General features: G+C 41.4%; 1 protein-coding gene across 2 annotated transcripts in view; it reads left to right on the top strand.

Annotated features, from left to right (window-relative positions):
• The window catches only part of SNAP25 (synaptosome associated protein 25), an 81,985-nt gene that overhangs the window by 35,039 nt on the left and 21,036 nt on the right, over positions 1-25,910 (top strand). For both annotated transcript variants that reach the window (XM_014832809.3, XM_014832810.3), the window contains exons 2-3: positions 17,713-17,848; positions 19,753-19,794. In XM_014832809.3, the coding sequence (XP_014688295.1) occupies positions 17,777-17,848; positions 19,753-19,794 (114 nt within the window). In that variant the 5' untranslated portion in view covers positions 17,713-17,776. The remainder of the gene's footprint in view (positions 1-17,712; positions 17,849-19,752; positions 19,795-25,910) is intronic.

Below are 25,910 nucleotides of genomic sequence, written 5' to 3'. Positions count from 1 at the left end.
AAACACAAATGTATTAAAATGGATCCCACTAAATTCAGAATTTGTAATAAGTCACTCTGGGACATTATGTAGAAAAATCTTTCTTCGTGGACAATGCAAGTGTCTATCCAGTATCACAGAGAGAGAATATTTAAAGTATAGCAGATGGATTTAGGTGAGCCTGTTATTGGCAAAGCTACAAGCTGCTTGCAGACAGATTAAAGCCATCTTAGAGAGGAAAAGCTTTGAGCTGTTTTTCAACACCTGAGGGTTCCCTGAGAGTTAAAACCAGAACTAGATATCTCTAAGGAATAGTAATGGTTAAAACTGATACAAGAATACACTCAGAATAGTTCGTTAGTTTAAACCCTCTTCGTGTGCATCTGCGAGTCTATCCACTATTATGAAGTGTAGGTAACTAACAAACATATTTTATCTTAAGCTTCTTTGAATCATAAACTAGTGGAGAAAGAACAAATTATTCCACAAATGAGGTTGAGAAAAGGGGCTGTTTGGAAAAATATCAGATTAGAGCTTTAATTCTTTCCATATACACACTAAAATAAATTTTAGCTGGATTAAAAAGTTAAATTAAAAATGACCCTTAAGAAAGACTAAAATATAATGAATTTTTAACTATTCTTGGAATTTGCCAATATTTTATAAATAAAAATTGAGGAAATCATCAGTTAAAAAGCATACATTGATAAACCTTTATAGAGTGCATTTTGGTGATGTGTCTCAGATTTCTTTAAAACACTTGTTTTCTTTGACCTATAAATCCACTCCCAGAAATCTATTGTAAGGAAATAATCCAAGGCGGAGGAAAAGTTTTTATATAAATATATTCTTGGCAGTCCAACTTACAATGGCAGAAAAAGAAAAGAGAGAGAAAGAGAAAAAGAAAACAGCACTAAACATCCAGGAATAGGAGATTAGCTAAATAAATCAAATCATTTACATGATGAAACACAATACAGTCTTTAAAAATGGCATTTGAGCAATGTTTAGTGATTAATGAAAAATTTCAAAATTCAATTAATAACAAAAGAAAAACAATACAAACATATATATCAGTATGATCCTAATTTAAAAATAAATTTATGTATATACATACACATATATTATTGATTCTAGATTGGTTCAAGATTGGTTCAAGATTCAAGGTTGGTTCTCAATCTTGATGCATATTAGAACCACCAGAACAGCTTTAAAATATACTGCGGCCTAGGGCACCTTCTCAGAGATTCTCATTGAATTGGTCTGGCATGTTGCCTGGGCATCTGGGTTTTTTTAAAGCTTCCCAAGAGATTTTAATGTGCCCCGCCTCCCCACCAGATTTGAGAACCATGAGCATAAGACTTTTTTTTTTAACTCCTCTTCACTAAGTGCATGAAGAGAAGCATGAAGCTCCACTCAGCCCTCCAAAGCAAAAGAAGTTCACCTGGTGGCTGCTACCAAATTTCACAGCATGGTACCCTGGGAAGAACTCACCTATTTCAGTTATTAAGAAAAATTATCCAAAACTTGGCAATAAGAGAAAAGAATGAATGCATGTCGGAGGGGCGCATCTAAGGATTATCAGATTCCCTTCGTTTGACTTACTGTTAACTTCTGATCAGGCTTCAGACTCTGTGAAGTTACATGTTTGTTAACTTGGAGATCTTTGTGTGCTAAAAATTTAAATGATTTTTGTCCAGTAGAAAAGATAACTGTAAAAGTTACAGGTTTTTGGCCCTGGCAGACATTAAACAGCTTTGTATCTAATATAGCAATCTCATTCCAGCATTATTATATATGAATTTTCTTTGAACCAGCTTTACCATCTTGTTGGTTCCCTCATTAATGAGTGAAATAAAACTTTGACATGTACTCACTCTATATTTTTAAGAGAGTCATGTTTTTAACTTTTTGAAATTGTATCTTGAAACGGTCCATGATCAAACACACATTCAGTGACAGAAGTGAACATGGGAAACACACTGAGTGGAGCTTTATCCAGTGTGAACAGCCCACTGTCTGGCCGCAGAAGGCTTCCTTCCCTCTGATGTTCTCAGTACGTGCTCTCTGTGTGGTCTGTAAAAGTCCCCAGGCCCTCTGTGCACAAGGTCCAGTCCAAAGCGCTTTTTAAATCCACTCCATATTAATGACAGTGAACGCCAAATCAAGTCACAAAGAAGCCAAATTTAGACCCTGGGGTAGTTATAGTCACCCTAGTTACTTATCTAACCCATCCGGAGATTTGGGTCAATCTAATTTTACAAATCAGTCCTCTGTACCCATTGACTTACACAATCACTTCAGAGACATTTCATCAGCATTTGGAGCTCTTCTGCCATCAGCTGGGACTCCTGACACTTTGGCCAGACTTTTAAATTTTTTTGTTCCCACTCTCTCTGTCAAGTACTTAATGATCTGAAAAATGCTAGAATATAAGCTAGGAGCATTGCTATTTAAAGAAGCCTTGCAGTGAATTCATTTTTAAAGCCAGTAATTTTCCATGAGTTTCTTAGCTTAACTGCTTAGGAGGTTGGTGCATGATAAGCGTGTGTGGAGTGGGATTGTGTTTGTAGGTCCTGGTTGCTTCAAGGAGAGACAGCAGAACTGTTAGCTGAGGCAAAAAATATTATCTCCATCAAAGGTGAAAATTGTAAAGCCCAGGGCAAATGCCTGTTTTGTTTGATATGAGATTGTCAGATTAGTCTGAGAAATAAACATTAGGTTGGCATTTGTGGTTCTCTCACCTCCATGAAATGAGTCAGCTCCTTCCTGGGTGCTTGTCCACTTAGGAAATGTCTTCCTTATTCCGACCACAATGGATCCTTTAATACCGTGAAGCTGATGGTGTTGCTTCCTGCATGGCAAACCTTTTCCAAAAGGTAAAATTAGGTCAGTCAGAGTTCTCATCTCTATGACTGCCTGTGGAAGAAGTGGATACTGAGGAGTCATGTGAAAGGATTTGCTCCAGCTAGTCAGCAAATTTCAATTGCCATGGCTACAAAGAGCCCACCGTTATGCGGGGACCTGGGCTTGTGGCCTCAGCATCATAAGTACACCTTGACTTCCTTCACAGAGCCAGAGACCTCAGATTTGGAAAGGAATTTACACATCGCCTGATCCCGTGTCTCTTCTCTTAACTGACTCTTGTCCACCATAGGCAACCAGCCTTTCCTTGAATATTTCCAAAAACAGGAACTTACTTCATTACTTCTGATTTCACCAATGAAAAATCATTCCTAACATCCAATATGTTAATTAGCAAACCTCCCAACAGATCATAGATAAAGAGAGTTGAAACACTTGCAGTAGCTGCCTCAGGAATGTGGGCTTCTGATAAGAATGTTTCAGATGCTAACTGCCCAGCCCAGAAGTGTATATTCCTGATTCGTGCATCTACAGTATTTACCAACCGCCTCTAGCATACAGATTCCAACTAACACGAATCCATGCTAAAGAATTTTAAGTTAAATCACAAATAATTTAAAGTTCACATAGAGCAAGTCTAATATCTCTTCCTTGTGGTGACTATTGAGTCTTAATCTGCCTTCGTTTCTCCCAGCTAAACACCCTCATGCCTTTATTCGTCCTTAATACAATGTGATTTCAAAGCTCTTGACCATCTTGTTCTCCTCCCAGCTCCAAGTTAACCACAAATTAATGAGTACGAACATTTGATGGAAATCACTTGTTCGTTCTGCGGTTTCCCTGATTCTAGGAAAAAGGTACTTACACTGACACAGACACAACCTCCCCCCCAACATGTGCTACTTCTGTACCCTGGGCTGCCACATCCTAGATTTTGCTCAAACTTTTTCAGCCCCTTTTTGCCAAACTTGTCTCGCCTATCTTTGTCCTCTCTCCGTGGGTCAGATGTGGAAATGTAGACAAGAATGTGGGTGGGTGGCCCTACCCCATATCTGTAAGCAGTAAATACCCAAGTATAACACATACACATGCACACACCATTGATGGCTCACCCAATGAGTTTAGAGAGGATGATAGATAAAGTTTGTTTTTTAAAATTTTAATAGTTGTGTCTATTTTAATGTATATTAAGAAAACATAATTAACACATAAAACTTCTGATTTTATAGATATTATTACTTAGGATGAGGTTAAGTTTGAAGCATGAGTCCATAAAAATCAGTCTTTAAAAAAGATTAAGTAAGTTAATAATCGGGTGTGCATTTGTGCTTAAATTGTGAAGAAGGCACAAGAAACCTAGGGTTTTTGATAAACTATTCATAAGGATAACAGGTCCAGGATATGGGAGACCTGGCCGTGGGTGTGTTCACCATGAGGACCTTCCCTAGGAAAACAAAGATCATGGTGATCAGCATCATTTACCTGTCAAGCTGTTACAGAAAATGCCGAAACTCAATTAGTTTAGCAACACACACCACTGATTCCTTAATAAACCCTTATAGCTCATATGTCTCCTTTTAATTCGCAGAGAAAACATTCTATACCAAGACCAGTACTCACCAGAAAAGATCTAAGCCAGAAGAAACTAGAGTTTGGGTTTTGTGAGTGGAGGGATGACATCATGGCAGATAAAAGGAGCTATTGCCTCAAATTAACGGGAGGAAAAAAGCACAGGCCACATCAGCCTTGTCGCGTTATTTTTATACATCCTGAAAACACTCAGTGAGCAAAGACAAGCCAAGTCCGTTCCTCCCAAGTGTTCCCAATGTTTGCTGTTTCCAAGATACCTTAAGATGAGCCCTCGATTGGAACTTAAAGGATTTGGGTTCCAGATGATGATATGGCCTCCAACAAATGACTCCATCTCCCTGAGCATCCCTTCCTCCTGTGAGGATGATGCTCCAGCAATCCTCAAGTTCTCTCCACTCTGTCATATTGTGGATATGGAGTCTTCAAACCCAAGTAAGCCCAGCGAGGACTTACCATATTCTTCTGCATTGCTGGGCATAGAGGGAATTTTTGGTCTCCCTCCTTCCCTTTCCTGATGCAAGGATTTGTTCATTCCTTTCAATCTGCTTTACAGTCCTCCACACTTGATAAAATGTAGCTCACAAGCCAATGGAAGTTGTCTTGGGTTGGGTTCCTAAGCAGACTTTAAGACAAGGATTTGTATGCAAGTGATTTATTGAGGAAGTGCTGCCGGGAGAAACAAGGAGGGGAGAGGGAGAAAGAGGACAGAGAGATGGAGAGGAAGTGGGCAGTGGAGGATTGCAGGCGAAGTCCTAGCTTTGGCACGACCCCCAGGGAATCTTTGGAGTGTCCATTACACCTTATGATGTGTCTTACTTTAAGGAAAAAAAAAAATGCTGGGCTTCTGTACTCCTATGCCAGTTGGTTGCTGGCTACAGGTCTCCCCTGCGGAGACCCAGGCACTTGCAGCTCTCAGTGGATCAAGTGAAGCAGCCCTAGGGTGGTTTTACAGAGGATCACAGGAGTGAGTCAGGAGTGAAATAGGCAGAAACTGGGGGATGGCCACCCAGAACTAGTGAGGAGATCCAGGGGTCTGAGCAGAGGACCAACAACATCCACTACTGAAGGCAAGACTGTCAGTGAGCTGGAACACGCGGCAGCTTCCTTTTAACTCTTGATTTGGTCATGTGGGCACAGAAAGAGTTTGTTGTGATGAGAATGAGGGTCTTTTGGCTTGGTCTTGGCTTCTGTCTCTTCATGGTCCCCCGAGTGGAATCATTTTATGTAGAGTGTAATGAGACTTGTTTTTCATGTGGCCAAGTGTTTGTCCTACACGGATATCACCCTGCTCCCAAGAACCAACCCAGGTACTTTAGAAAACAAACATTTCCATCAGCTCTTTCCTAGGCAGGTTGGAGGAGAAGAACTGAAAGCAAACGGCTTCTAACTAGAACTCCTAGAACCATCCCTTAGAGGCAGACCTCCCACTCCAGCTGCGAGCTAGGTATGTCTGCACTAGCAGTAGCACTCAGTAAATATTGGTTAAATGGATGAACCAGTTACTGTGATTTGCTTTGAGATCAAGGTACGTGAGATGAGGTTTGGTTCTGCCCTTCCCTCTCTCCTGGTCAGTGAGTCCTCCGTGCTTGGGCTCCCAAGTAAACAATCAGGATCTGTTGCACAACACAAACCTCAGTGCTAAATACCCATTTAGTGGCATTTGCAAAACAGACAAAGGAAAGATTGACATTTTTGAAAAGAGGAGATTTGGGCATAATCAGTGTTGGTTGCGGCTGGCTGCCCTGTTGCAATTAAGAGATGCCAAACCTGGCTGCGTTAAAATGCCAGGCCACCCCAGACCAGGACCTAAAAACAAAAACCAAACCAAAGCTGCCTGTCAGCTATGCTGTCATTAGTCCTGGAACAGGCTAGAGAAGGAGCTCCTCAGGGAAGTCAGACTTCCCCTCTCAAAAGAAACCAGATCAGGACTGTGTCTTTTTATATATCCAGATGTGCAGACATAGAGTCCCATTTAGGAATGGGGTGGGGTGCAGTGGTTTGAAAAATAAATAAGCCAAGCTTGAAAGGAATTGGGCTCTAATGGTGGTCAGTGCCTCCCCTCAGAGACACTGAGGGAGCCGGTGACACTTCTGTGAGCTGGCTGAAATATCTATCACTTGAGATGAGTCTGAAGCTGTCCTCCTATAGGGAGGAATGCATTCGTGGTGTTTAACCCAGTACATACTATGTCATTAAATATTGAGAAGAACACGGTGGGGAGAAAAGGAGGGTACCACCTCACATCAAGATGGCCTCCTGAAGGCTGGGAACCATGTGCTTGCATTTCCAGATGGTTTTTCGTAGGGTTATCAGAGTTTCCCATTTGGTACTTGCAAAGCCCTTCAGCCCTATGTGATGCTACACGCGAATCCTGCCATTCTAGGGACATAAGAAGGATCTGTGGTTGTTGCTGAAAATGGAAATTCCATCCCCACCTTCATAGATCTCTTTCCATAAGTGGTGTGACTGGGACTCTGCATTTTATTAAGCAACTAAAAAGGTTTGGATGCAAGGAGACCTTAGACCATGCTACCTACAAGCCCTATTGTGAGTACTTGTGACTTACCTGTGAATCAGATAATAGACATAAAATGGATGTAAGATGGTAAGTCAATTCATTCATGAGCCTTTTATTCTTCATATTTAAAAGATAATGTTTTGCTTCAACTACGAAATTTATTAAAACCAGTAGTGCCCACTATGAAAAGAGAAGGAGATTGAATTTCATGCGCAAGAATATTCAAAATAGTGGCCGGCTCAGTGGCACAGCTGTTAAGTTTGCACATTCTGATTCAGTGGCCCAGGGTTCGCTGGTTCGGATCCCAGGTGTGGACCTACGCACCGCTTGTCAAGCCATGCTGTGGCAGGCGTCCCACATATAAAGTAGAGGAAGATGGCACGGATGTTAGCTCAGGGCCAGTCTTCCTCAGCAAAAAGAGGAGGAGTGGCAGCAGATGTTAGCTCAGGGCTAATCTTCCTCACAAAAAAAAAAAGGAATATTCAAAATAGAAGAACAGGGAGCCAAGTCCAGTACACACTTTGAAGAACTTACACAACCATGGACATCGCAGATTTAAGAAATGGCCATTTTGGGGGCCTGCCCAGTGGCATAGTGGTTAAGTTTGCACACTCCACTTTGGTGCCCCAGGGTTCGCAGGTTCGGATCCCAGGCACAGACCTCCACACTGCTCATCAAGGCACACTGTGGTGGCATCCCACATAAAATAGAGGAAGATTGGCACAGATGTTAGTTCAGTGACAATCTTCCTCAAGCAAAAAGAGGAATATTGGCAACAGATGTTAGATCAGGGCCAATCTTCCTCACCAAAAAAAAAAAAAAAAAAGGAGGGGGGAAGAAATGGCCATTTTTAATGATAGAAGTATAAATAGAATTTTGCTACCTGTTATCTGCTAAAATTCTTCTTTGCTCTGGTCCTTAGTTTAGCGTTAACACCTGTACCTATCATCATTTTCAGAAGAAGAAGAATTTATCAGAATACCCATAGAGTCTTCAATATTAAAAATCTTGAGTGTTTTCCCCCTTTTGAGCTCTAATGATTTTAAACAAGTCTCAGCCTTCACAGACAGTTATTTGGGGGAAGATGAGACGTCTCCAGTGTGCTTCTTCTGATAAGCATCTTCCCTTTTTTTCTGAATGAAAGACTTTATCTGGTGGGAATCAGCCAGTGTGTCCACCCCTGAGTACAAGACACTATTGTGAGACATTTAGAACCCATGGCCCCATGGAGCTTTCAGTCTGCTTGGGAAGTGAATGCTGCTGGAAGTCTGTGGGTGGTGGGGAATGGGCAATGTGAAATTATGGCGTGCAGTGCAGCAGTAGAAGCACAGGCGCAGAGTCTGGTCCTCAAGGTGGCTGCTCCACCTCTTCCACTGACCAGCTCCGTGATCTTGGTTGTTATTGAGCCAACTTGTACTTCATTCTTTTCATGCTTAATATGGAGATAATGTGATTTAGGGTAGCACTTCTCAAACTTCTGATGTTTGGCAATCTTGTTCATTAGGTGATCTGAGCCAGTAGGTCTGGGCGGAGCCTAAGATTCTGCGTTTCTAACAAGCTCCCAGGTGAGGCTGATGCTGCTGGTCTGGGGGCCACACTTGGAGTCGCGATGGTTTGGGGTGTTCTAGATAAACCCCTTAGTTTTATATAAAGTTCCGGGCTTGATTCCTATCACATAGCAAATTCTCAACAAATGCCTGCTATTATGCATAATATTTTGACAAGAGTTATGTGACATAGAATATTGGAATAAATGCAGCTGATTTTTCTTAATCCAGAAAGACTGCTTCAAACCTGGGATGAATAAATAATGCTCAGAATAAAAAATGCTCCTGATGTACTTGAGGAATCTTAGAGACTTGTCTCAGCCGTAGTCATTGTGCTTCACTATTCGCTGAGCATGAGCACGTTGGGTCTTACAGTTGCATTAACTTCAAGGAGAAATTTCATTTGGTGAAAATACTAGTGCTAGGCCCATTCTCAATCACATTTTCATGCCACTACAGCCAGGGAAAGAGATAATTAGCTTCTGCCTCCAAACATATCCGAGTACTGTCTGCTTCTAGAAGGTGAAGACAAAAACCCAGAGAAAACAGGTTACTGCCCCACTGTCGGATTCTGAATCATGAGCCAAATGAGAACTCCCCCTACATGCGTAATACTGGTTTGTTCTTGTTGTTTGGGTTTGTTTTATGAAGATGAAAGGGATAGGGCTAAGATGGATATTCCCTTCCCTTGAGTTTGACCAAAGCTGTACAACATAAATAACATGCCAAATGGGGTATATGAGTGCAATATTAATCTTAAGATTGATAAAAGCTACAATCCACCATGAAAAAGTAGTAACTGTGAGCCTATATATATGACAACACTGCTGCAAAATGTAAAAAGTGAAAATGGGCTGAAATATAAGAAGAAATTGATAAAGCTGGAGTTACGATGGGACACTTGAATACACTTGAGACTTGAGATCAAGTTGACTGAGGATTTCAGAGAGTTTGAATAATAAACCTTCCTCTTCAGCTTGATTTGATGTAGGTAGGTAGCTAGATAGAGTCAAAGATAATATAGACCTCCATTTCAAACACAAATTAAATGTAATCAGAATTGACCATTGTAGGGCACAAAGGAAATCTCACCAGATTTCAAAAATCAAAAATCATTGGGGCTGGCCCTGTGGCATAGTGGTTGAGTTCACACACTCTGCTTTGGCAGACTGGGGTTCACAGGTTCGGATCCCAGGCACAGACCTACACACCGCTCATTAAGCCATGCTGTGGCAGTATCCCACATACAAAATAGAGAAGGATTGGAACAGATGTTAGCTCAGGGGCAATCTTCCTCACCAAAAAAAAAGCAAAAATAAAAACCTATAGGCCACCTTCACTGACCACAAGGAAAATAAAATTAGAAATTACAAAAAAACTCTATTATTTAAATTTTAAAAATCATACTTTCAAATAACTCTTGAGTTACAGAGAAAATTAAAACCTAAAACCGAAATTCAAAACTATTTTTTTTAAAGATCGGCGCATGCACTAACAACTATTGCCAATGTTCTTTTTTTTTCTGCTTTTGCTCCCAAAATTCCCCCAGTATATAGTTGCATATTTTAGTTGTGGGTCCTTCTACTTGTGGCATGTGGGATGCTGCCTCAGCATGGCCCGATGAGCGGTGCCATGTCTGTGCCCAGGATCCAAACCGGCGAAACCCTGGGCTGCCGAAGTGGAATGTGCAAACTCAACCACTCAGCCATGGGGCCAGCCCCTGAAATTTAAAACTATTGAGAAATAAATAACAGAGGCCATACTGTATGCCAAAACCTGTAGCCAGGGCCATAGGAACACATAGAGGACAATTCATTGCAATAAGTATACTGGTACCAAAAACAAGAAAAATGTAAAATAAATGAATCTTTTACCAATTCAAGAAGATATAAAAAGAACATAATAGCACATCTTAGGAAGAAGAAAGAAATACAATCTAAAAAATTTTTTTAAAAAAGAAATAAAATAAAGGCGGGAAAAAAAGAACTGGAGATTAAAAACATAGATAGAAATGATACATAATATGAAAAGCTGGGATAAACTGAGATTGATTTGTCAAACCACTCCATGTTATTTTCAAATAAGTAAATGAAACTAAAATTAAAATAGTTTCCAGTGCTAAATTAAAAGACAAAATAGCCACAAAATGTGCTTTGAGAATAAATATGCTTTCAGAAAACGTTTTTGAAAATGACCCAAATTCCTGACCTGAAATGTATCTGTGTGTCAGTAGAGAGTTACCTCTAGGCTTGTTTCCTAATCTACAAACTGGGAATAGTAATAGTTTCCACACCATGTATCATTTAAGGTTTATGTAAGTTATTATATGAAAAACACTTAAAACTGCCCAGCAAAGAGTAAGCCCTCAATAAGTGTTGGTGTGATTTTTTTCTTTTAAGATTTTATTTTTTTCCTTTTTCTCCCCAAAGCCCCCCAGTACATAGTTGTATATTCTTCATTGTGGGTCCTTCTAGTTGTGGCATGTGAGACGCTACCTCAGCGTGGTTTGATGAGCAGTGCCATGTCCGCGCCCGGGATTCGAACCAACGAAACACTGGGCCACCTGCAGCAGAGAGCGCGAACTTAACCACTAGGCGACGGGGCCAGCCCCTGTTGGTGTGATTTTTATTAATAGTTAAGGAGAGTTGTCTGACTTGGTTTATGAAGTCCCTTTGTTCTTCTTTTGGCTTTGTTGAATATAGTGGGTCTTAATAAATTTTTGTTGAATGTGAAAGTGTATCTCCCACCAGCAAGCAAGGAGTGTCTATGAGAGGAGAGGGATCTGCCTGCAGAAGCTTCCTTCAAACGATTAGCAGTGTGCAGAGACACCAAGGTGTACGTTTCAGCTCTCTGTGACAATTCAATCCATAGGTGTTGATGTATAGAGGTTTGTTGGTTTGTTTTATTAATTAAAAGGTGAAACATGGAGAGAAATAGATGTTAGCTCAAGGCTCTCTCTCCTTACACCTTCCCCAAGATGCCCCTGCCCTAGGGTCCTTTGACTAATGGCTGATGTCCCCAGCATTATAGCCATCCATGTCTCTGTCGACCTGGTATGTCAGACCATACACCCCTTATATCCACACTCACCTCTTCTTCTTGGGTCCTAACCTCATGTTTGAGTCCATGCTCGGCATTGAGCAAGCAGTCTGAGCCTATTGCATGTAAATAAGTAAGCCCCTTGAAGAGACAGAAAGGGGTGTCTCTGGAGTGCACCCACCCCGTGTCCCATGTGGGTCTCAAACAGCCTTGGATGCTGAATGAGAATGAAGAGCTTTACAAATTACATTTGACACCAAGGAATAACTGCAGCCTGCGCACTTTGTACCACATGCGTCGTCAGCGACAGACCCCTAGAAGTTTCTGTGTCTCACGCAAACAGCCCAGTGCTGCTGCCAGGCCTCAGAACCACAGTCTGCAGCTGGTTATGGAAATTAGCATCTTTATGAGGACTGTGCAGGCACCCCAGAAGCTTGCAATTAATCACATGGATTAAAACTCGTTCATGGTCCTAAAACCCTATAGGAATAGTCAATCAAAGGCAAATTCATTCTTCTATTTTATTCCATGCATCATTTCTTATTTTAAAATATGGTCCAGAAAACAAATCCCATCATGGGAAGCTCCATGCAAAGAGAATTCTACAGACAAATACAGACAAAAGAAACCACTTCACACTGTGTCTGTCTACAGGAAATGTACAATGCCTTGTGGACATGAAAGACTGATAAGGAATGCTTTAAGGATTTCTGTTTAACTCTATTTAGCCCAGGGATCAGCAAATGTTTTCTATACAGGACCAGATAGCAAACATTTTCAGCTTTGCTGGTCCTGTGGTCCCTGCAACCAGTCAACTCTGCCCTTGTCACCTGAAAGGAGCCATTGACAATAGGGAAGCGAACAGGCATGGGAGTACTCCAATGAAACTTTATTTATGGACCCTGAAACTTGAATTTCATACACTTTTCACGTGTACAACATATCCTTCTTCCCTGAGTCTTTTTGTCCACTTAAAAATATAAGACTATCCTGGGGCTAGCCTGGTGGTGTAGCAGTTAAGTTCATGCACTCTGCTTCAGTAGCCTGGGGTTCACTGGTTCGGATCTCGGGTGCAGACCTACAAACTGCTTATCAAGCCGTGCTGTGGCAGGCATCCCACATATAAAATAGAGGAAGATGGGCACAGATGTTAGCTAAGGGCCAGTCTTCCTCCAAAAAAAAAAAGACCATCCTTTGCTCACAGGCAGTACAAAATGGGCAGTGGGCAGAATTTGGCCGTAATTCCCAGAAGCCCCTGATTGAGCCCACTGTTTCCCTCCATATAGCTAAAGAACTTCCCCTCATCCCACCTGGTGACACTAATGAACATTCCAGAGAGAGTGTTCTATGGATCAGAGCTACTCTAAATGCCGTCTGTGGAGCAACAGCATCAGCATCACTTGGGGGTTTGATAGAAATGCAGACTCTGGGACCTCGTCTCAGACCAACTGACTCGCAGTCTCAGAATGGGATCTAGCAATTTGTTCTAACAAGGTTCCCGGTGATTCTGATACCTGTTGAAGTTTTAGAAGCACTGCCCTAGACCACACCTGGAAAATTGCTGACTTGGGAACATTAAATGCCACCTGGGGATGTCAGAACAGTTCGTTCAGCCATTCATTCAACAAGCCAATTAATATGAATTGAACACCTACGAGGGGCCAGACCCTTCAATAAACACTGGTGATTTGAGATAATTAATAGGATACTGTTGGTCCCCTAATGGACTGGGAGATTGTCTTACATCAGAGCCCCAGGGAATAGTTTTGAGAGTCTCTGCTTCTAATTTTCTCACTTACTAAGCAGACTTTGCTGGCTGGGGCCACATTACCAGCTCAGGCAACACACAGGATGGAGGTTTAATGTGGTAGCATGGGTAAAGCGTTACATGCCGCCTTGATAGTAAATGCCATTTCACTATTAGCATCCTTTCAGGGACTGAAATTAGTTATGGACATCATTACGCCTCTTCAGGTGCTGTCTCTTAGAATGCTAATATGCTTGTCTTTGGCGTTTAGTGGGGACAATTTATCAAACTCTAGGTCCCCCAACAATGAACCTGAGGGTGCGCTCCATGCCTACTCTCCCTCCATTCTTACTGGGAGAGTAGACATTGCTTCATCAGCTTTGAAGTGCTGTGCATTTGAGAACTGTCAGATTCATCAGCCCCCCTCTCAAATCACAGACATAACTCCACATCTTAGAGCAGGATATTGGAGCCTCCTGGGGGCGATCGTGAAAGTGATGAAAATAAAGGTATCCACCACATGGCTTCTCTGCCATTGTGCCAACTGTCCATCAGCCAGATTCTCATAGGGTGTTGTCAGCTTGAAGCAGGGGGCCCTACAGCTGTTCTTCAGATGCTGAGAATAGCAACTTTGGAAGGAGATTGCCAGGGAAACACATGAGACCTGAGAGTGTGTGTGTGTGTGTGTGTGTGTGAGAGAGAGAGAGAGAGAGAGAGAGACAGAGAGACAGAGAGACAGAGAGACAGAGAGACAGAGAGAGAGAGAAAGCATCCATCAGCAAATAGACCTGGAGGAGTGGAAAACAGCAACATTGCTCTGGGTCTGAAAGCACACAGAACCCTGCCTTCTAATAAGCTGGCCTGTTAAAAGGAAATGTCAGTTGCTTGCTTAGAATGAAGGAAGAAGTTCCCCCAAGGAACCCAGCAGCAAGATACAAAGATGGAGAACAGGGCAAGAAGGCGCTCTTGTTTGTCTCCACATGGTAATCCTGGGAGAGGTGCCGCCTGGAGACTCGAGCACTCCGCTGGTTTCCCTGGTTTCAGGCTACCACGGGCGCTCAGCACCACAGCGACATGCCTCCTGCCCAGCCGTTAGGAAAGGAAAGCTAATTAACAGATATTGGATTTGTTCCACTCTTAGCAAAAGGTACAGGCTTATCCCAAATGAGCAAGGCTTTCTGAATATGAAGCCCCCACATGCTCCCAAACAAGGTTGACCGGAACTTTCTATAATATAATCCCCTCAACAAACCTATGAGACTGGTATTATTTATCCTGTTGAGAAAACTGAGGCTCAGAGACAGTGATAAACTTGCCCAGAGTCACCCAGCAAATGGGTGCAAGAGCCAACGGTCCAACTAGGTCTTTCTGACATCAAAACCTTACCCACTCCACTAAGCTATGGCCCACATCCTACTCAGCGTTTCCACTGGTCCACCCTTTTATTCTGGAGGGTAGATCACAGTCTCTCAGAGGAAACTTGGAATTTTGTTTCTGCTCATCTCAAGTTTCAGGAGTGACTTGGTATAAATTCCTTCCAATTTCTGTTTCCTAGATCTCTAATTTCTAAAATGGAGACCTGTGTTTAAGTAAAACACAGAGCATTTAAAGCTCAATATCATGAGTACATATTCTGGTGGCCAGATAGGTGTTCAAAAATTAAAAGGCTCGTGGTATGATGTCCTGTGACTTTTTTAGATAAAATAAAACTTTAGAAAGCCCAATAAATAAAGCCCAATAAAACGACCCTAACTTTTTAAAAAATGCTTATAGTAGAATGCAGCCCTGACGCATTTTTTCTTCTTTTTTACTCTGATTTCACATTTATGCTTTGCCCAAGAATCACTGGTTAGAAAAAAACTGTGGAATCTATTGTCTCCAGAGAAGTCTCACTTTGGGCCTCTTCCTATCCAGGAACTGTGAATAGTCTGACTTACTTCACAAGAGCAATAAATGTGAAACATTCTAGTAATATGTACTAAATTAAAATCCCAGAGGAATTCAACCTTAGCTGTTGAGAAAGCAGTATGGCAGTGGGTCTAGGAGACGAGGTCAGAGAGTCCCCCCCCCAGCCTCACATCAAGGGCCTGCCTCTTTGAGCTTTGGTTCCTCTGCCTTCCAATGAGCTTGTTCTTGATTTTTTTTTTTTTTTTTTTTTTTGGTCAGGAAGATTCACCCTGAGCTAACATCCATGCCAATCCTCCTTTTTTTTTTTTTTCCCTGCTTGAGGAAGATTAGCCCTGAGCTAACATCTGTACCAATCTTCCCCCACTTTGTATGTGAGATGTCTCCACAGCATAGCTGATGAGTGGAGTAGGTCTGCACCCGGGATCTGAACCTGTGAAACCTGGGCCGCCAAAAAGGGACGTGTAGAACTTAAGGGGCCAGCCCCTGTCCTGATTTTTTTGATAAAGAGTTTTCACTTAATTTTTGCAAAAGGTGATTCTCATACAAATAACAATAAGAATAATAATAATAATTAAACGTGGTATTTCCCCCAGGCCCTAAATCTAATTTCCTCTTCCAGCTTCAGTTTTCAATAGAAGGACACACACAAAGGTGTTTTTCAGTTGGGAAATCATGCTCCTACGTAAAGTTCGTATTCCATTTTAGTTTCTTCAGGCCTTCATTACTTAGTGTAACACTAGTGTTATAACAAAACCAAACCCTCACATTTTCAGGAGTGTCGCACAATAGAAGTGCATTGACATCTCATATGAGGGTTCAGGTCTTTCTGGTCAGTGGTCAACTTTCCTCCATGCAGGGATTCAGAGAGCCCGAGTTCCTGCTGTCTCGTGGCCAGGCCATCCTCTCGGGCCCAGTCTTCCCTGGCAGAAGAGCAAGAGAAGCATAGAAGGAATGTCTCCTTCTGAACGGCCTTAATCTAATCCAGCAGGGACACACATCATTTCCGCTATAACTCGTGAACCGTCTCTAGCCGCATGGCACCACCTCCTTGCAATGGGAACTGGAAGTGTAATTCCTGGCCAGGCAGCCATTTCCCAGAGACCATGCCCTACAATGGAAGAGGGGGGAAAGATTCTGGTATACAGTTGGCCATCTTAGCCACAAGGCAAGAGCCCATGCCTTCTACAGTTGTGCTACTTACAGAGACGTTCTCATCATGTCAAATATTTATCATCTGGAACCATTCCTCAAGCCCTTTACCCCCTTCTCTCTGATGGCCATTCCTGGGGACATGACTTCCTCAGGGAGGCCTGCTGTGACCCGTGGACACCCGTGGTACATCCTCAAATATAATTAATTTCACACTGAATAATCTAATTTCCTTATTTCACTCCTATCTTCCTAATTAGACTGTAGTTCTGTGACAGCAATGAATGGCCTGTTCTCATTCATCACTATATCCTTAGTCCTAACACTGTCCTGGCATATTAAAAGTACTCAATAAATATTTGAGAAGGAAGGAAAGATAGGAGAAAGATGGAGGAAGGACAGGGAAGGAGGAAGGGAGGGAGGGGGCCTGGCTCTGTAGGGAGCTCAGTCTGCCTCCCTGTAATTTGCACCATATGGGATTTCAAGAGCACAGCCAAGAAATAGGCTGGGCACATTTCAGGGACAAGGATCCATCCCTCTTTAGAAACATAGCTGCTCAACACCCACTCTTGGCAACCTCTGATAACAATTGAAAGAGACTAGAGATTTTCTGCCTTTTGCTTCTAAATGCCTCTAAATACGATGGAATACTACTCAACAGCAAAAAGGAATGAACTATTAATACATGCTACAACTGGAATGAATCTCAAAATAATTGTGCTAAGTGAAAGAAGTGAGACAAAAAATAGTACCTACTGTGTCATTCCATTTATATAAAATTGTAGGAAATGCAAATGAATTTATAGCGGCAGAAAGCAGATAATCGGTTGTCTTGGCACAGGGCTGGGTGAGACGGGACGGGTGGGTGGATAGAATTACAAAAGGGCAGGAAGAAACAGAGGGGAGCTGACGTGTTCATTTTCTTAATTTTGGTCATGGTTTCCTGGGTGTGTACATATGTCAAAACGTCTCAAATTGTACACTTCAACTATGTAGGGTTTATTCTATGTCAATTATACCTCGATAAAGCTGTGTAAAAATAAAAATAAATAAATGCGAGGTTAAAAGTATGCTAACCCAGAACCATATGCTTCCATCCATCATTCCAAACTCTTGGGTGGTTTGTGTCTTACAAAGTACTTCATAGGTAGACAAGTATCTATCTCCATGTGAAGTTGGCAAGTATGCATTTGTGATGCCTTTCGTAAAAACAGTATAATTCTGTTGACCCTGTTTGAGTATGGCTTCCAGCTCAGAAGATGACTGAGTCGTCGAGACAGAATGTGGGCCATTTTGATCTTCCCCTTTTTGCACACACCTACATACACACATATATAAGCTCTCACATGTTCAAATATGCTTCTTCCCAGGTTCTGTGGCCAAACCCATCACTGACCCCCGAGCCCAGGCACCCAGCCACCCCCCACCGCTACCATGGCTGAAGACGCAGACATGCGCAATGAGCTGGAGGAGATGCAGCGGAGGGCTGACCAGCTGGCTGATGAGGTAAGGGCTGGAGACATGGGAAGGGAGCAAAAGATGGGGAGCTGGGTAGTTTGTCTTATTCAGGTTCAGGTGGGAAAAGGGCTTCTTCTGTCTCAATTAAAAAAAAACCAGGGGGAATATGACTTTGATTTCCTGTACACCTAAGGCCTCTGCAGATAGGAATGGATTGATTGTGAAACCTACTCATAAAAAATGTCTTAGCCCAAACTCCAATTTCTAAAAATCTAGAGAAGTCAAGATCCTCTAAGAAAAGCATTGTCTTTGGGTGTCTTACAGTCAGTGGTGTGCTGGAGCTGGCTGAATTCTGACAGCACTTTGTTAAATTTACCCGAACTTTGCAAACTGGTATTAAAACTGAATTATATAAACTGACAATTAAATAGATTATATTAAAATCAAAGGTAATAATACTCAAAACTCAAAATTAAAAAAATAACCCTAATTATTTTACTCTATTTTACTACTATCCATGCTCTCAAAGTTCTTGACATGTGTGGGGATACCGTATAATGGTGGGTTACTGCAAGTCTCCCCACGTTCACCTCCAGTGACGCCATGATATATGTAGTTAGAAATCAGACAGGATGAGATAATTTACACCAAAAGAATCTGCAAACACTACACATCAGGGCTTGCCTTATGGTTTCAAAAAAGTGGGGAAAAATATTAATAATGTAGATTAAATTTAAAAGTGTGAACATCTGCAGCCATTATGCTATAAATAACACAAAAAATTGAGAAAATCTTCCAGTATTTGAAAACTAGGATTCTCTTCAGCAGTCACTTGTATCATTGACAAACTAGTCAAGTTCCAGCATATGTCTTCATTGTTTCACTTTCCTCTTACTCATGATTGTAAATGAAAATATCAACCATGTTTATGCCAGGACTACACTTGCTCTATGCATGCTTAGCTGTGACACAAGAGTTCAGCAAGTCACCCAAAGCTTTCCGTGAGAATCTGTTGGCTATATGGAATTTATAATCATGAGTCTTGTATATTTTATTATTATTTGTAAATGTTGTGCTATTCATCCTTTATATCGGTAAAATAATAAACTTAAATATATACATATTCACATATTTTTCGAGAGGGCTTCTTGTTAAACGTTTACCAGCATACCACTGCTTACACAATTCTATTGCAAAAAGCTGCCATGCTGACAGCTCTTCCAGGAGAGTTAACATTTTTCGCGTTCCTGAAGAATGTCGTCCAAAATAAGTCTGTCACTTAAAAGCACAGCTTTGAGAAATCACACTGGTTGTTGGATTCTAGTAGTTTTAAACGGAGAAACAAGTGACAACACTCTGCCCGAGGGAGCAGCACTGAATTCAGACTTTCCGTCTCAATATTTCTTATCTAAGGAAAAAGGCAATTATTATAGTTGTCTCCTATAAGCTAGTTATTTCAGACATGCTTGATTTATTTTTCACCCTAAGGCGATAGCTTAATTTATAATGATAAGAACTTCTGATTGTGTTTCTAGGAGTTTTAACTTGGTGTTGGATTCATCTCAATTCATGAAAAATTATGTTTGTGTTTAAAATTCAAAATTCGTGGTCCAGAGGCCAAATTAGCCCTCTGAGTATTTGACATAATTTTTCATGCATCCTGCACACGCACAATTATCTTTTCCAGATTACTTTGTCTTTGATATCAAGATCAACTTCATATGGTTTTGATTTTATGAAGATCAGCTTTAATTTAATTGCTTTAGGGAATTTTATTATGTAGAAAGCCTGATAGCAAAGAGATTGCAAATGGGAAGAACTTTTATGTTTTAGTTACAATCTTAAAAGAATATGTGATAGCGACCCTTTGCGCTTCTCAAGTGAAGAAAGTATTTCTGATTTTCCAAGACCTCTGGATCCTGCGCTCATAATATTTATGTTTTTTATCTTAGTCACTGGAAAGCACCCGTCGTATGCTGCAACTCGTTGAAGAGGTAAGGAGTGACCCTATTTTAAGATAAAATAATGCCATTTGCTGACATATTCTTTGCCTAGACTCTACTGCTTTCCCCTAGGCCATGATCCCATTGGTTCCTGTGTTAATGTAGCCTGCCAGGAAGCCACATCAGAGGAAGATGCTATATTTCAGTTGTCAGGTAGCCATCAAAATATTCGCTCTCCCTACCAGCCCAGGCTATCTTTATAGTCTGGGAAGCAGAGAATGATATTTCCAAGTAAATACTCCCAAGAAATTACAAAAGTTGAATCCCTTTAAGCCAATCAGAGCGATTTTTAATACACAAAGAAATTATCTACATAAAAACTTCATTTGTAATTATTTTAATGTCTCTAAGTCACATCTAATCTTGACATTCTATTCTGACTTTCGCCACATATATGACTTTTAAAAATATGTATAACATTTTCAGAAATTGGTATAGGGTCAGGCACTAAAATTCATGAAATAATAGGAAAATGCTTTCATAAAGGGAAATATCAAGTCTAATAATGTCAATGTAGCATCTCTTTTATATTCCTGACTCTGGATTGAACATCCATTTGCGAGGCATGGTTAATAAATCCCAAACTATTTTTAAATGGGTAAAATAGAGCAGATAGCAATAATGGAATCAAAAGGGCATTTGCAATAAGCCTCGCTCATTCCAATTTGGGAGAGCAGCAGTCAACCAGGAATAAATGGATTAATTGAACTTGTCCCCATTGGGAGAGATGAAGTGGAAAAAGAATGGAATGGGCTATATTTATCTCAACCTAATAAAACAAGCCTAATAGTCTTTATTCGGCGAGATGCTGTTTTAGCTGTGCTTTTGCAACTGCCTCTCCATGTATAAATCCCTCCGTGGTTATCATTTTTAGAGATCTTGGGCGTTCTCAAGCAGAATGATTAAATGAGTCTACCTGCCTCCTGCTACTGTAAATTGCTTATACCGTGACACACAAGGGAAAAAAGATAAATTTGATAAGGCTAAAAGGAAAGATGGCTGCTTCTCATGCTATAGGAGCCGACATCTCCCTGTATTTCTGCAGTTTCAGCTTCTCACCTGGGAATGAAATATGGCTAAATGTGAACTGCCACAGGAGGAGTGGGGAGAAGGTGGCAACTGTGATCTCCCCAGGATGCCGGGGAAGGGTGGGGAGGTGCGCTTAACAAAATCTGTTATCCCAAAAAATGACAATTTGAGCCTGCCGTGTAGCACTAATTGGCCCCCACAGGAAGGCAGGCCAGCAAGGGGCCCTCGGCAGCACAGGGGAGCAGGCTTCACCCTGCAAAGGAAGAGAAATGTTTTCGTTGCTCTATCCTGGGAACACCGCTCATGCAGAAATACTGAAGGACCAAGAAAGAGGCAGATATTCTAAATCTAAGAGTTCTGGCGAAGCTTTCAGAATAGACCTGTTGTCCCTCAACCTGTCAGGAGAACAAATGAAAGAAACAAATCTTAGCAATGTTCCTATGTGAGCTCTGATGTTGACCTGAAGGGAGCCCAGAAATCAGCTGACATGATTATCTTGGTAGGTCTCTGTGACCTTCAATCATGGCCTCCAAGCTCATGTTTCATCTCCATTTGTGTGTATGCACATGTGAAGCAAATTTCTAAACTATCAGACCTAACACCAGTTTGCCTACTCATGCAATGTGGAAACGCTGCCAGGAAGGTGGAAGGTGGTAGAGCAAATGAGTGAAAATGCACCACTGTGAACTGGCCCCCACCCATCAGAGTCTTTGGGCACTTCTTTTTGTGTTTTCTTAAACTGCAGGCAGTGTCAGCCAGTCTTGAAAATGGAGTGTCTGCTCTCATTTATTCTGGGGGAAAAAAATCTCAAAAGCTCTATTGCTTGAAGTAGGAGTCTCGATTCACACATTTTTGTTTCTCAATCAAGCATGAAGTTGCATCTTAGAACAAGGAGCAAACCAGATGGAAGCTATCTCCTACCTCTAATAAATGAGAGGAGGCTATTAGACTTTCCATTCTTAGGAAATGATGAGCAAGGCATTATCAGAGTGGATTGATTTGCTCTTCCTTCCTCCTGGGTTATTTTATATTTATGGTCAAACAGCCCTTATGTCTAGGGCATTGGCTATTTAGAGGATATTCTGCTTTTCAATCAAAAAGGAAATTCTCTTTAAAGAGAATGAGCATTAAATATTCATCAAGGGCAGAAATCATTTGGAAAATCTGAGCTTTGAAATACTGGGATCTTGCCCGGAATCCCAAAGTACATCAGCACTATATCATTTGAATGGAGCTGAATTCCTACTGAAATTTAGTCTCAAAGACAGGAAAGGTTACTAAACTTGTGAAGTCTCCCTAAGGCAAACAATCCCACTTTCAGTGGAATATATGACTTTGTGCCATCCCTCATAGGCTTTAGGGTGTAAAGAGCGGCAGGCATAGAGTTTGCTTTATAACAGAAGCCATCCTCAGCATTTCAAAGATGATGTCTATTTCCACAGAGGTCGTGGGGAAAGTTCAGAAAAGCTGAATGCTACACACAGGTAAAAAGGTTAGAAATCGTATGGCATTTGGTTCCTAGCCTGGAGTTGGGAGCTGGCTCTTATGGTAGATGCATTACAACAAATATTTAGGGAATGCCTAACTCTGGGGGTGGGAGGGAAGATATAAATTGATACCATGCATGAAGACATATATGAAAATAGCTCTCTAAATTCAAGGCCACACCTGCCTAGGAGCAGAGGAGGGAATAATTCTGGTAGGAGAGTTATGAATATATCCTCAAGGAGAGAATATTCATTTCCAGGCAAAAAAGTTAAGTCAGCCAGTACTAAATGCAGGAAATGAAGTCTACACATTCACACCTTGGGCTGTGACAACTCAAGCCACACTGCTTCAGGGCAGGCTGATTCAGAAGCACCACACAGAGCTCTCATGGAGCATGGTTACGGAGGGCTCCCCAACATTTCATGAATGTTTCAGCATCTTTTCTTTTCATTCCAACTTATTTTTTAAGACACTTTGGCCAGGAGAAGTGAATGAGCATTCTAAAGCTATGTCTGTGTTGTGTCAGACTTTCTGGTAAAATGGAAAATTCGAGTTAGACAGTTTTTTTTCATATAGCAGATGTGGGGTCTTTTGGAACTGTGGCAGTGAAGAGAGGGCCCGGACTGTCCTAGTGTAGCTCAGATGTGTTGGACTTTGGGGAGAGCATCTCAGAATGACAAAAGATGAAAAAATGTTCTAGAAACATGGTCTTAGTTCATCTGCAAGAGAGGAAAAATGAAAATAGAGAAAGAAAAAGAAAAAAGAAAGAAATGAACAAAAAATCCCTACATCTCCAATTCTGTTTTTAGGTAGACAGTTTTCCCAGCAATCTCAAACAGAAACCAAGAATTGTGATAAGACAAAAATAGAACACCCTCTTCTCACTCCTAGCTGTTAAAGCCTAATAGTCATTAAGGAATAAGAGAAAGTAATATTCCACCTCTCCCAAGATGTTGTCCCCATCCCTGCCCTTCTCCCTTGCACTTCCATTTCCCCCAAAGAACAATCCAGTTATTTTGATAAAACCTGTCGGCAAAACAGTGGCGCCAAATGTAAGTTCTAACATTTATTGAGAACCTACTATATGCCAGGTACTGTGCTCAGAGCCATTAGCATCAAGCATATATTATCTAATTTAATCCTTATAGTCACCTTTCACAACACTTTGATCTCCATTTTACCGAGGAGGAAACTGAAGTTCACCGTGGTTAGGTAACTTGCTTGAGACACAACTACGAATGGCAGAGATGAAATTAAAACCCAAGTCTACCCGATTCCAGAGGGTAGATTCTTAGGCACAGCACTTAACTTCCCTTCCACCAGCAACACCTCCAATATTTACCTTATTCTGTGAGAATGCCACGAAAAAGCAAAAGGATGTAAGAAAACAAACACAGTAGCACATTCTGAACTGATTGAGATTTCACACAAATTAAATTTTATCTTGATATGCTTCTTTTTGAACCACAGCCTCCTGTGGAGTGGAACTTGTAGAAGCCTTTATGTCCTGTAGCTCATTTTATCCTCGTAAACACTGGAAGTAAGAGGGCTGTCTCTGCCCCCATCTGACAGCTGGGAAGGCTGAGACACAGAACAGATGACTAGAGCAATAGAACCGCAAGGATAAGTCTAGAATTTGGAACTACTGACTGCCAGATCCCAGCACTGCTCACCTGACCAAATTGTCTCTCAGTCACTCTATGAAGCACAGTTGAGGAGCCATCCCCCTACCCTTAGTGCCTGGAACAGAGTGGAGGCTCAGTAAACATGTGGTGAGTGAGTGACTGAAGAAAATAAAGAATGAATGGGTGAGTGAGTGAGCCAGTGAGTGAATGAACCAACCACCCAATCTTACTTGGCATTTCTACCCTTATCTTAAATATGGGGAAACATCCTGGGTGATCAGGTGAGTCTTCCAGGGTCTCGTGACCAGCCGTTGGCTGAGCTAAGAGCACAACCCAGCACTCCTGACTCCCCAGTCAGTGCTCACTGCTTCTGTTCTCCCAAATTGAGGTGAACTCTTGCTCCTTCACATTAGTTCTGTGAAGCATCCCAGGGCTGAAACACTCAGCATCAAATTGGACAAATGTGGAATTATATTTGCAGGCTCCATAAAAAATAAATGGGTATAACAGAGAGTATAAACAGATGAGAGAGCTGGACTGACACACTGCGATTGCTAACCTGTTTCCCACCCATTGTCCCCCACAGAATGGAACAGGGATCTCGTGCATGGCCTTGAGTTGAGTCCTCAGAGGAGAAAATGCTCTGAGATGTCATTGTGCTTACCAGAGCTTGCATCGTCACACCCATAGGCCTGAATAAGCCACCTACTCTTTACAGATTCTTCTCATAAGCAATGACTGAAATTTGCAGAAAAAGGCACAGAAATTGTTAAAATACAGGCTAGTGGAGAGGAATGTCCATTTACAACACATTTAAGAGGAAGATTTTTGAAATGTCTTCCTGGGTCTAGAATCTTGCTGCTCATTATGTGCTCCTGCACCAGCAGCATCAGCAGCATAGATGCTTCTTGGAGATGCAAAATCTCAGGCTGTACCCCAGTCCTACTGAATCAGGATCTACACTTTAACAAGATGTTTCCTATGTAGGGCATTCATATGCACATTAAAATTTAAGAAGTAGTGGTCTAGAAGCTGCTGGTGGTAGCCGGTAATGATGATATTTTTAGTTTGCCTGGATATCCTAATATAAATGCATTTTCTGAAGGTATTTATTTTATGAGCACTTATGTAATGCTAACTATAGGCCAGGCACCATTCTAGCATGTGACACATATTATTCGTTTAATTTGCGTAACAACTCAGTGTGGTATTAACTAACATTATTGCTAGATTACAAATGAGAGAACTAAGGCACAGAGCAATTAAGACATTTGCCCAAGTTCACGCAGCTAGGAAATGAAATCAGCAGATTCCGAGGGCAGAGTCGGGCTCCAGAATCTGCTATCGATGGCTCCTGAAGTCATCCTGGGTCATCACTGTCCCAAGTACATCCTGGCTTTGCAGCTAAAGTCTATCAAAACGTGTTCCAAAGCTAGGTAGGCTTTGAATCCGGGAGCGTTCACAGCACACATTCTCTGAGATGGTGCGTTTACGAAAGCTCACAGAAATCATTGTCAGTGTTTTATTTTATTTTTTAGAAGCACAATTGGAATTGAATTCTTAAAATACTGTTTTTGAAAAACCCCTCTGTTGACCTCCACTGACATCTCTCTCTTTCTTTCTTAGTTTAAAATAAGTCAGTGAAAAATAAATAGGCTATGAGCAATGTCTTATTTTAGAATTTGTTCTAGGGGCCACCATGAGCTTTCCTTGGAAAACCAATTAATCCAAACTGTCAGCAATGCCATTTTATACTTACTAACAGTTGCCCTGTAAAATGGAAATTCTTACTTACTAGTTAGAATTCCCAGAAATGTTGATTCCTATATATGAGCCATGCAAATATCTCTGCTCCTTCTCCCCTATCTACAAACTCTCACTGCCCTCCCCCAAATAGTTCAGGTGGTGTTTGGTTTATTTCCATCCTAAGGGCAAGATGAGGAGTGCCTCCTAGAGACTTCTGCA

The sequence above is a fragment of the Equus asinus genome, chromosome 15 (assembly GCF_041296235.1).
Source record: "Equus asinus isolate D_3611 breed Donkey chromosome 15, EquAss-T2T_v2, whole genome shotgun sequence".
Lineage (NCBI taxonomy): Eukaryota > Metazoa > Chordata > Mammalia > Perissodactyla > Equidae > Equus > Equus asinus.
Note: the sequence above shows the minus strand (reverse complement) of the source record. Positions and strands in the feature narration are given on the sequence as shown.